The sequence below is a fragment of the Oncorhynchus nerka genome, linkage group LG6 (assembly GCF_034236695.1).
Source record: "Oncorhynchus nerka isolate Pitt River linkage group LG6, Oner_Uvic_2.0, whole genome shotgun sequence".
In the NCBI taxonomy this organism is placed as follows: domain Eukaryota; kingdom Metazoa; phylum Chordata; class Actinopteri; order Salmoniformes; family Salmonidae; genus Oncorhynchus; species Oncorhynchus nerka.
The window spans coordinates 1,616,274-1,629,743 of NC_088401.1; the positions used below are offsets into that span (position 1 = coordinate 1,616,274).

General features: G+C 45.0%; 1 protein-coding gene across 3 annotated transcripts in view; it reads right to left on the minus strand.

Moving 5' to 3' along the window:
• LOC115131009 (LIM domain and actin-binding protein 1-like) overlaps window positions 1-13,470 on the minus strand; it is a 42,500-nt gene that overhangs the window by 5,191 nt on the left and 23,839 nt on the right. For all 3 annotated transcript variants that reach the window (XM_065019209.1, XM_065019207.1, XM_065019208.1), the window contains exons 6-7: window positions 9,070-9,212; window positions 6,701-6,748 (exon numbers count right to left, since the gene is read on the minus strand). In XM_065019209.1, the coding sequence (XP_064875281.1) occupies window positions 6,701-6,748; window positions 9,070-9,212 (191 nt within the window). The remainder of the gene's footprint in view (window positions 1-6,700; window positions 6,749-9,069; window positions 9,213-13,470) is intronic.

The window sequence follows — 13,470 nt, forward strand, 5'->3', positions numbered from 1 at the left end:
AGATCTGACTCCAACATGATAGAGATCTGACTCCAACATGATAGAGATCTGACTCCAACATTATAGAGATCTGACTCCAACATGATAGAGATCTGACTCCAACATTATAGAGATCTGACTCCAACATGATAGAGATCTGACTCCTGTTGCAACATGATAGAGATCTGACTCCAACATGATAGAGATCTGACTCCAACATGATAGAGATCTGACTCCAACATTATAGGGATCTGACTCCAACATGATAGAGATCTGACTCCTGTTCCAACATGATAGAGATCTGACTCCAACATTATAGAGATCTGACTCCAACATGATAGAGATCTGACTCCAACATGATAGAGATCTGACTCCAACATCATAGAGATCTGACTCCAACATGATAGAGATCTGACTCCAACATCATAGAGATCTGACTCCAACATGATAGAGATCTGACTCCTGTTCCAACATGATAGAGATCTGACTCCAACATGATAGAGATCTGACTCCAACATGATAGAGATCTGACTCCAACATGATAGAGATCTGACTCCAACATGATAGAGATCTGACTCCAACATGATAGAGATCTGACTCCAACATGATAGAGATCTGACTCCAACATGATAGAGATCTGACTCCAACATGATAGAGATCTGACTCCAACATGATAGAGATCTGACTCCAACATGATAGAGATCTGACTCCAACATGATAGAGATCTGACTCCAACATGATAGAGATCTGACTCCAACATGATAGAGATCTGACTCCAACATGATAGAGATCTGACTCCTGTTCCAACATGATAGAGATCTGACTCCAACATCATAGAGATCTGACTCCAACATTATAGAGATCTGACTCCAACATGATAGAGATCTGACTCCTGTTGCAACATGATAGAGATCTGACTCCAACATGATAGAGATCTGACTCCAACATGATAGAGATCTGACTCCAACATTATAGAGATCTGACTCCAACATGATAGAGATCTGACTCCAACATGATAGAGATCTGACTCCAACATCATAGAGATCTGACTCCAACATGATAGAGATCTGACTCCAACATTATAGAGATCTGACTCCAACATTATAGAGATCTGACTCCAACATGATAGAGATCTGACTCCAACATGATAGAGATCTGACTCCAACATGATAGAGATCTGACTCCAACATGATAGAGATCTGACTCCAACATTATAGAGATCTGACTCCAACATTATAGAGATCTGACTCCAACATGATAGAGATCTGACTCCAACATTATAGAGATCTGACTCCAACATGATAGAGATCTGACTCCAACATGATAGAGATCTGACTCCAACATTATAGAGATCTGACTCCAACATGATAGAGATCTGACTCCAACATTATAGAGATCTGACTCCAACATTATAGAGATCTGACTCCAACATGATAGAGATCTGACTCCAACATGATAGAGATCTGACTCCTGTTGCAACATTATAGAGATCTGACTCCAACATGATAGAGATCTGACTCCAACATGATAGAGATCTGACTCCAACATCATAGAGATCTGACTCCAACATGATAGAGATCTGACTCCAACATCATAGAGATCTGACTCCAACATGATAGAGATCTGACTCCAACATCATAGAGATCTGACTCCAACATGATAGAGATCTGACTCCTGTTCCAACATGATAGAGATCTGACTCCAACATCATAGAGATCTGACTCCAACATGATAGAGATCTGACTCCAACATGATAGAGATCTGACTCCAACATCATAGAGATCTGACTCCAACATGATAGAGATCTGACTCCAACATCATAGAGATCTGACTCCAACATCATAGAGATCTGACTCCAACATGATAGAGATCTGACTCCAACATGATAGAGATCTGACTCCAACATGATAGAGATCTGACTCCAACATGATAGAGATCTGACTCCAACATTATAGAGATCTGACTCCAACATTATAGAGATCTGACTCCAACATGATAGAGATCTGACTCCAACATGATAGAGATCTGACTCCAACATGATAGAGATCTGACTCCAACATCATAGAGATCTGACTCCAACATGATAGAGATCTGACTCCAACATTATAGAGATCTGACTCCAACATCATAGAGATCTGACTCCAACATGATAGAGATCTGACTCCAACATGATAGAGATCTGACTCCAACATTATAGAGATCTGACTCCAACATGATAGAGATCTGACTCCAACATGATAGAGATCTGACTCCAACATGATAGAGATCTGACTCCAACATGATAGAGATCTGACTCCAACATGATAGAGATCTGACTCCAACATCATAGAGATCTGACTCCAACATGATAGAGATCTGACTCCAACATCATAGAGATCTGACTCCAACATGATAGAGATCTGACTCCAACATGATAGAGATCTGACTCCAACATGATAGAGATCTGACTCCAACATGATAGAGATCTGACTCCAACATGATAGAGATCTGACTCCAACATTATAGAGATCTGACTCCAACATTATAGAGATCTGACTCCAACATGATAGAGATCTGACTCCAACATGATAGAGATCTGACTCCAACATGATAGAGATCTGACTCCAACATGATAGAGATCTGACTCCAACATCATAGAGATCTGACTCCAACATGATAGAGATCTGACTCCAACATTATAGAGATCTGACTCCAACATCATAGAGATCTGACTCCAACATGATAGAGATCTCTCCAACATGATAGAGATCTGACTCCAACATTATAGAGATCTGACTCCAACATGATAGAGATCTGACTCCAACATGATAGAGATCTGACTCCAACATGATAGAGATCTGACTCCAACATGATAGAGATCTGACTCCAACATGATAGAGATCTGACTCCAACATCATAGAGATCTGACTCCAACATGATAGAGATCTGACTCCAACATCATAGAGATCTGACTCCAACATCATAGAGATCTGACTCCAACATGATAGAGATCTGACTCCAACATGATAGAGATCTGACTCCAACATGATAGAGATCTGACTCCAACATGATAGAGATCTGACTCCAACATGATAGAGATCTGACTCCAACATTATAGAGATCTGACTCCAACATGATAGAGATCTGACTCCAACATGATAGAGATCTGACTCCAACATGATAGAGAGATCCAACATGATAGAGATCTGACTCCAACATGATAGAGATCTGACTCCAACATCATAGAGATCTGACTCCAACATGATAGAGATCTGACTCCAACATTATAGAGATCTGACTCCAACATCATAGAGATCTGACTCCAACATGATAGAGATCTGACTCCAACATGATAGAGATCTGACTCCTGTTTCTCTAGTACTGCCTGTTGAACAGCTTTGACCTGTTTCTCTAGTACTGCCTGTTGAACAGCTTTGACCTGTTTCTCTAGTACTGCCTGTTGAACAGCTTTGACCTGTTTCTCTAGTACTGCCTGTTGAACAGCTTTGACCTGTTTCTCTGGTACTGCCTGTTGAACAGCTTTGACCTGTTTCTCTAACTACTGCGTGTTGAAGGGCCCTGGCCTTCATGCTGGCTTGTTGGTGGGTGTAGATGGCAGCCTGGAGGTTTGAGATTCTGTCTTCCTCATCCAGCATTTCCACTATGATCTCTTCCTTCTGTTTCTCGAGGTGGACAGGTGTCTTCTGGGACGCTACATTTAAGGTCATGTGTTTAATCCTGAGGCTTCAGCATCCCGCCTTAGCATCTCCCTCAAAGAGGTCTAATGGGTTTGCACTCAAAAATATGTCGCATAAATCTTACTTCATTATTTAATGTTTTAAATGTTTTAGTGCATCTGGGATAGGGTACACAGATGTTTCGGCATTACTGCCTTCTTCAGTGTGTAGGTACAATTTTCTTTGAATTCAAAACAGCACTGATTCTTCACCAGCTCAGGAGAGTGTCTCAAGCTTTGATTCTTCACCGGCCCAGGTGAGTGTCTAGGTGCGTTGATGTCGCGTTCTGGAAAACCATTCCTCTCTGCAGGTATGGTACTTTGGCCTGCTGGTCCTTGGCAAAGTGGATTCTCCTTTTGTTGGACAGAGCTCTGGTTGGCTGAGAACATGCTCTTCAGTTTCTTCACATCAACTGGGACTCCGGATCATTCTGCTCCATAGGGTCCTCTGGTTGTTGTTGAAGATAATGTGTCTTTGGCTCTGTGTAGACACCCGTTACAATGTCAGTCTGGTTCTGGAGTTCCTCCTCCTCCTCTCTGGCTGGACTTGCAGGTTCTTGAAATACTCCAGATCACCCTTCTCAATGCAGCTTCTAAATAACTGTGACATTCCCCTTGACCTCTTGTCTGTAATAGGCTGGGGGGTTCTGACTGGTGGTCAAGACAAGGCTGACGGTTGTCTTCACATCGCCTCTCCTTACATGACTAGTCTCTGTTTTATTCTTGTCACCTCCTGCAGCTACGTCTAGGACGTTTTGTCTCCATCCTCTGTTCCTGCGGGTGGGAGGTACCTCTCCACCTCTCCTCTACAAGGAGTTAACGGTGACCTCAGCCCGTTCCTGACCATCCTCCTGTATAACTACTCCTTTCCTCAGAGAGCTGTCCTGACTGAGGATGTCCTCAGTGAGTTGGAGAATATTAGTTGTTCTGTGCTCTTTATCTTTAAAACCAGATGTACCCGATAGACAGGTATTGTCCCCATGGTGACCTCCACATTCCCCTGCTACCTGAGGCTTAAGGGTTGCCCGGGGCAACAGCTGGAGGATACAGTTCTTAACCCTGCCCTCAGCCACCTCATCCTGTTCTATCTCTGGCGTTGGGACGGAGGTCAGCCCATACCTAGCCTTCTGACCCCTTCTTGTCTCACTAGCCTCGATGATGGATCCGTGGGAGTGGAGGACGTTGAAGTGATGGAGAGAGTTCATTGTGTTGTTGATGCTCTCTGCCACTGTCTCTATCTCCACTCTGTTCTGGTGCTTGATCAGGTTGAACAGCATGGAGTTAAACAGCTGAGCTCTGTTCCTAACAGTAGCCTCTAACACCAACGTCTCCTCCTGGACCCATCTGTCTGGAGCTAAGTCTCCTTGAGGTGAAGGGTTATTCTGGGGCTTTGGTTCATACAGATGTGATAGACATCCTGTTATGTTCATTTCTCTGAAAGGACTGCTTTCAAATAGAGTGCACTGACACTTTTGACTTGTTAGACTAGTTTCAATGTCAACGTCTGCTGTTGAAGCGCACTGTGACTCTCTCAAAGACCCCATCATGGACCTCACTAAGTGTGTGCATTGTTACATCATGGACCTCACTAAGTGTGTGCATTGTTACATCATGGACCTCACTAAGTGTGTGCATTGTTACATCATGGACCTCACTAAGTGTGTGCATTGTTACATCATGGACCTCACTAAGTGTGTGCATTGTTACATCATGGACCTCACTAAGTGTGTGCATTGTTACATCATGGACCTCACTAAGTGTGTGCATTGTTACATCATGGACCTCACTAAGTGTGTGCATTGTTACATCATGGACCTCACTAAGTGTGTGCATTGTTACATCATGGACCTCACTAAGTGTGTGCATTGTTACATCCGGCATCCAGAGCTTCTCCTCCGGATTGAGAACTCACATCAAGATTTGTAAAACAAAAAGTGCTTTTAATCACTCTCTGACTCTCTGTCTTACTGCTTCTCTTCTCAAACACTTGTTTTCTCTTAGGAATTGCTCCTCACTTGTCCTCCGACACGATGGCCTTGTTCAGCTGCTGGCTCTCAAACACCCTCTTAGCAGATTGGACGTCCAATGTGACCAACTCCTCCTCCTCACACTCAGTAAGTTCCTCATGAGCAGCATCAGTCCTCTCCACCTTGTCCGTGGCCCCGTTAACCCTCTCCTCTTGAATGTTCTGGCTATCCAATGGCTGCTGAAACAAAGCTGATGTTCTCTTCACATTTCCCCAAACCCCAGCCCCAACTCCAACCCCAGCTCCAACCAAGTCACTAAGATACTTCTTTGCAAACAGCTTCTACAAACCAAGTCATATTATGTTAGCTAAACTCCAGACATTCTGTTAGTTGAACTCCAAACATTCTGTTAGCTGAACTCCAAACATTCTGTTAGTTGAACTCCAAACATTCTGTTAGCTGAACTCCAAACATTCTGTTAGTTGAAGTCCAAACATTCTGTTAGTTGAAGTCCAAACATTCTGTTAGTTGAATTCCAAACATTCTGTTAGGTGAACTCCAAACATTCTGTTAGTTGAACTCCAAACATTCTGTTAGCTGAACTCCAAACATTCTGTTAGCTGAACTCCAAACATTCTGTTAGGTGAACTCCAAACATTCTGTTAGGTGAACTCCAAACATTCTGTTAGGTGAACTCCAAACATTCTGTTCGCTGAACTCCAAACATTCTGTTAGGTGAACTCCAAACATTCTGTTAGGTGAACTCCAAACATTCTGTTAGGTGAACTCCAAACATTCTGTTCGCTGAACTCCAAAACAATCGGTGCCGTAAGTCACATTCCTCAGTGAAAGCAGGCTTATTCATATTTTTCAGTGTTTGTATGGTTATGGTTTGACAAAATTCCATTATATTACAACAAAATCAACAGCAAAACAACATTACCTTCAAGCCAAACAAACAATCCTTCTAAAATACACCTTGCACCTTGTCATGCCAACTCTGAGACGTTTAAGAAGACAACAGGACTCCTCTGCCTACCTTGGAGGGTTTCACTCCTCTCTTGGTTGGAGAGGATGGATCTTGAGCCTGCAGGGAAACATCATAATATTAGTTCAATATGACAAACTAATATAATTATTATTATTTGTAGGGATAATCACTATAATTACATTACAGTTATAGTACTGTATATTTTTCGACTGGCTTCTCAGTGATCTGACTTCATGTTTCCTGTGTGTTGTGGAGACCAGAGGCCTTGATGTCTTCTGTGTGTTGTGGAGACCAGAGGCCTTCATGTTGTCTGTGTGTTGTGGACACCAGAGGCCTTCATGTTTTCTGTGTGTTGTGGACACCAGAGGCCTTCATGTTTCCTGTGTGTTGTGGACACCAGAGGCCTTCATGTTGTCTGTGTGTTGTGGAGACCAGAGGCCTTGATGTCTTCTGTGTGTTGTGGACACCAGAGGCATTGATGTCTTCTGTGTGTTGTGGACACCAGAGGCCTTGATGTTTTCTGTGTGTTGTGGACACCAGAGGCCTTGATGTCTTCTGTGTGTTGTGGACACCAGAGGCCTTGATGTCTTCTGTGTGTTGTGGATACAAGAGGCCTTCATGTTTTCTGTGTGTTGTGGACACCAGAGGCCTTCATGTTTTCTGTGTGTTGTGGACACCAGAGGCCTTCATGTTTTCTGTGTGTTGTGGACACCAGAGGCCTTCATGTCTTCTGTGTGTTGTGGAGACCAGAGGCCTTCATGTCTTCTGTGTGTTGTGGACACCAGAGGCCTTCATGTCTTCTGTGTGTTGTGGAGACCAGAGGCATTGATGTTTTCTGTGTGTTGTGGAGACCAGAGGCCTTGATGTCTTCTGTGTGTTGTGGAGACCAGATGCCTTGATGTCTTCTGTGTGTTGTGGACACCAGAGGCCTTGATGTCTTCTGACACCAAAGTACATCACTGTCTAAGACAGATGTATATACTGTATATAGATCCTACAGAAGACAGATGTATATACTGTATATAGATCCTACAGAAGACAGATGTATATACTGTATATAGATCCTACAGAAGACAGACATGGAGCTATAGCAGGACTCTCCAACCATGTTCCTGGAGATTCACCCTCCTGTAGGTTTTAACTCCAACCCTGTTCCTGGAGAGTTATACTCCTGTAGGTTTTAACTCCAACCCTGTTCCTGGAGATCTATCCTCCTGTAGGTTTTAACTCCAACCATGTTCCTGGAGATTCACCCTCCTGTAGGTTTTAACTCCAACTATGTTCCTGGAGATCTATCCTCCTGTAGGTTTTAACTCCAACCATGTTCCTGGAGATTCACCCTCCTGTAGGTTTTAACTCCAACCATGTTCCTGGAGATTCACCCTCCTGTAGGTTTTAACTCCAACTATGTTCCTGGAGATCTATCCTCCTGTAGGTTTTAACTCCAACCATGTTCCTGGAGATTCACCCTCCTGTAGGTTTTAACTCCAACTATGTTCCTGGAGATCTATCCTCCTGTAGGTTTTAACTCCAACCATGTTCCTGGAGATTCACCCTCCTGTAGGTTTTAACTCCAACCATGTTCCTGGAGATCTATCCTCCTGTAGGTTTTAACTCCAACCATGTTCCTGGAGATCTATCCTCCTGTAGGTTTTAACTCCAAACATGTTCCTGGAGATTCACCCTCCTGTAGGTTTAAACTCCAACCATGTTCCTGGAGATCTATCCTCCTGTAGGTTTTAACTCCAACCATGTTCCTGGAGATTCACCCTCCTGTAGGTTTTAACTCCAACTATGTTCCTGGATATCTATCCTCCTGTAGGTTTTAACTCCAACTATGTTCCTGGAGATTCACCCTCCTGTAGGTTTTAACTCCAACCATGTTCCTGGACAGTTATACTCCTGTAGGTTTTAACTCCAACCCTGTTCCTGGACAGTTATACTCCTGTAGGTTTTAACTCCAACCCTGTTCCTGGACAGTTACCCTCCTGTAGGTTTTAACTCCAACTATGTTCCTGGAGATCCCACTCCACCTCACCTACAGGACGATAGATCTCCAGGAACATGGTTGGAGTTAAAACCTACAGGATGATAGATCTCCAGGAACATGGTTGGAGTTAAAACCTACAGGACGATAGATCTCCAGGAACATGGTTGGAGTTAAAACCTACAGGACGATAGATCTCCAGGAACATGGTTGGAGTTAAAACTTACAGGAAGGTAGATCTCCAGGAACATGGTTGGAGTTAAAACCTACAGGACGATAGATCTCCAGGAACATGGTTGGAGAGTCCTGACGTATAGATCCTTGAGATAAGATGGACATAGTTCTATAGCTCATAGATAAAATACTGTAACACCTCTAACCCCAGGGCCAATGAGACACATCTCAGAGGAGCGAGGGAAGGAGTACTGACCGTTGACTCTGCAGCTGCTACCTTGGACAGATAGAGAGCAGATATGGCTCTGACAGAGACAGAAGCGGACGGTTTCTCCCTCTCTGGGCTGAAGGAGGAGGAACCGGCGTCACTGAGGTCTGAGATCGACTTCCTCTTGTCATCTACGGAAATATCAGAGGGACAAACAGTTTTCTTTTTGCACACACTTTCCCATTGATATCTTACAAGACATTCTTAGCTGTGATGCACAGCAAATTTATACCATTTCACAGTTTTACCCCACTTCATTGTGATGATAGCGTATCTTAATGTACTGTGTGTAACCCTAAGCTATTACGTCTCCGTCCACTCACAGCGTTTCTAAACCCAGAGGAGCAACATGGTGAGACTTCCGGGAACGCTTGTGAAGCAGACCAAGCAGATCAGGCAGCGGTTTGTGGTTTGTGAAGTCAATGAGAGAAGTGAAGAATTCTTCCTTTGGCTGTTTATTTTCTCCAAATCTAAAGGCCATGATTGGATGTCTTCAGTAGTTGAACGTGTTATTACATTAGCTTTATATCGACGGACTGCCTTTGATTTGATGGCCTTCACGACCGTTAGACACGATGACCTGTTTCTACGCACGAGGTTAGCTAGCCAACGCGGCAATGACATCACCTACAAGTGTGATCGGGGATTTCTATTGGACAAGCAGTTTCTGCCTATCTTCATACTGTGGTGTCTTTACTTCTGCCAAACGTGTCTCATGTGGTTGAGAGGATCAAGTCTGTATCAGTTATTCAAACAATCGTCTTTATTCAACATCGATGAATTATTGCAATGATAAAACCGTCGACCGCACACTCTAAGTTGTGTTGCTGAGAGCTTAGCTGATAATGAAAAAACAGAGATCTTATATTGGCCCTAAATGCTCAGTCGGTCATTTATACCCTTCCCATAAGCCACCTTGGTCCATCTCCTGCTTATCTGCACGGGATGTTGATTTACCACCAACCCGGCTTAGTTTCCCAGATGCCAGGAAGATGAGACAATGAGGCATTGTTGACTGAACTCTTCCAGGCTCTCTCTGTCTCGGGTCACACACATCACATCTTGTCTATAGAATGCCAGCTTTTAGATATTTATCACCAAGTCCATTGTCAGCTCAAGCTATCCTTAGCAAAACTCATTCCTTAACCAGACGCCCAGACTAACTGCAGGGTGCTAAAGTGTACACCATAAAACTCAGCCTTAGCAGGCCAGTCTTACTCTTAGTTAAATATATAACAGTTTACTATTAATATCAAACAAATCAGGTAATTATGTAATAATCCCCTGACACAGCGCAGGCCCTTTATAGAGCCAACAACCTGCTCCACCTACTCATTCACTGCTGCAGGTCCTTTATAGAGCCAACAGCCTGCTCCACCTACTCATTCACTGCTGCAGGTCCTTTATAGAGCCAACAGCCTGCTCCACCTACTCATTCACTGCTGCAGGTCCTTTATAGAGCCAACAGCCTGCTCCACCTACTCATTCACTGCTGCAGGTCCTTTATAGAGCCAACAGCCTGCTCCACCTACTCATTCACTGCTGCAGGTCCTTTATAGAGCCAACAGCCTGCTCCACCTACTCATTCACTGCTGCAGGTCCTTTATAGAGCCAACAGCCTGCTCCACCTACTCATTCACTGCTGCAGGCCCTTTATAGAGCCAACAACCTGCTCCACCTACTCATTCACTGCTGCAGGTCCTTTATAGAGCCAACAGCCTGCTCCACCTACTCATTCACTGCTGCAGGCCCTTTATAGAGCCAACAGCCTGCTCCACCTACTCATTCACTGCTGCAGGTCCTTTATAGAGCCAACAGCCTGCTCTACCTACTCATTCACTGCTACAGGCCCTTTATAGAGCCAACAGCCTGCTCCACCTACTCATTCACTGCTGCAGGCCCTTTATAGAGCCAACAGCCTGCTCCACCTACTCATTCACTGCTGCAGGTCCTTTATAGAGCCAACAGCCTGCTCCACCTACTCATTCACTGCTGCAGGCCCTTTATAGAGCCAACAACCTGCTCCACCTACTCATTCACTGCTGCAGGTCCTTTATAGAGCCAACAGCCTGCTCCACCTACTCATTCACTGCTGCAGGCCCTTTATAGAGCCAACAACCTGCTCCACCTACTCATTCACTGCTGCAGGCCCTTTATAGAGCCAACAGCCTGCTCCACCTACTCATTCACTGCTGCAGGTCCTTTATAGAGCCAACAGCCTGCTCCACCTACTCATTCACTGCTGCAGGTCCTTTATAGAGCCAACAGCCTGCTCCACCTACTCATTCACTGCTGCAGGCCCTTTATAGAGCCAACAACCTGCTCCACCTACTCATTCACTGCTGCAGGCCCTTTATAGAGCCAACAGCCTGCTCCACCTACTCATTCACTGCTGCAGGTCCTTTATAGAGCCAACAGCCTGCTCCACCTACTCATTCACTGCTGCAGGTCCTTTATAGAGCCAACAGCCTGCTCCACCTACTCATTCACTGCTGCAGGCCCTTTATAGAGCCAACAACCTGCTCCACCTACTCATTCACTGCTGCAGGTCCTTTATAGAGCCAACAGCCTGCTCCACCTACTCATTCACTGCTGCAGGCCCTTTATAGAGCCAACAACCTGCTCCACCTACTCATTCACTGCTGCAGGTCCTTTATAGAGCCAACAGCCTGCTCCACCTACTCATTCACTGCTGCAGGCCCTTTATAGAGCCAACAACCTGCTCCACCTACTCATTCACTGCTGCAGGTCCTTTATAGAGCCAACAGCCTGCTCCACCTACTCATTCACTGCTGCAGGCCCTTTATAGAGCCAACAGCCTGCTCCACCTACTCATTCACTGCTACAGCCCCTTTATAGAACCAACAGCCTGCTCCACCTACTCAGTCACTGCTACAGGCCCTTTATAGAGCCAACAGCCTGCTCCACCTACTCATTCACTGCTGCAGCCCCTTTATAGAACCAACAGCCTGCTCCACCTACTCATTCACTGCTACAGGCCCTTTATAGAACCAACAGCCTGCTCCACCTACTCATTCACTGGTACAGGCCCTTTATAGAGCCAACAGCCTGCTCCACCTACTCATTCACTGCTGCAGGCCCTTTATAGAGCCAACAACCTGCTCCACCTACTCAGTCACTGCTGCAGCTGTCTGGCCTGCCTTAGCTCCCCAGTCCCCAATCATGTGGTACACAAGTTAACAAACTTGAATAATGCCACATAGCATGTAGAACTGTTAATTACTGTTCACAAAACAATGTTCCTACAGGCTAGAACACTTTCCAATGCAAGACAAAACCGGTAGCTTCCAGCTTTAATTGTAGTCTAACTTTCTGTGTTAGCTTACAGCTGACTTCAGTACTGTAGTACTTTATTTGTGATAACCAAACCATAGCACAAAATATGCTGATTTCAAAGCTGACTGTCACTAAAAACTTTATTAATTCACTCTGTCTCACTCGTCACCAAAAAGGTCATTCACTTCTTCATCATTCTTTGCCTCCCGTCTGGTTTCCACTAGGTACTACAGCCACAAAGTCAGATTCCACAGCCACAGAGTCAGATTCCACAGCCACAAAGTCAGATTCCACAGCCACAGAGTCAGATCCACAGCCACAAAGTCAGATTCCACAGCCACAGAGTCAGATTCCACAGCCACAGAGTCAGATTCCACAGCCACAGAGTCAGATTCCACAGCCACAAAGTCAGATTCTACAGCCACAGAGTCAGATCCCACAGCCACAGAGTCAGATTCCACAGCCACAGAGTCAGATTCCACAGCCACAGAGTCAGATTCCACAGCCACAGAGTCAGATTCCACAGCCACAAAGTCAGATTCCACAGCCACAGAGTCAGATTCCACAGCCACAGAGTCAGATTCCACAGCCACAGAGTCAGATTCCATAGCCACAGAGTCAGATCCCATAGCCACAGAGTCAGATTCCATAGCCACAGAGTCAGATCCCATAGCCACAGACAGATTCAACAGCCACAGAGTCAGATCCCATAGCCACAGAGTCAGATCCCATAGCCACAGAGTCAGATCCCATAGCCACAGCCACAGAGTCAGATTCTACAGCCACAGAGTCAGATTCCATAGCCACAGAGTCAGATCCCATAGCCACAGAGTCAGATCCCATAGCCACAGAGTCAGATCCCATAGCCACAGAGTCAGATTCCACAGCCACAGAGTCAGATTCCATAGCCACAGAGTCAGATCCCATAGCCACAGAGTCAGATCCCATAGCCACAGAGTCAGATCCCATAGCCACAGAGTCAGATCCCATAGCCACAGAGTCAGATCCCATAGCCACAGAGTCAGATCCCATAGACACAGAGTCAGATTCCATAGCCACAGAGTCAGATCCCATAGCCACAGAGTCAGATCC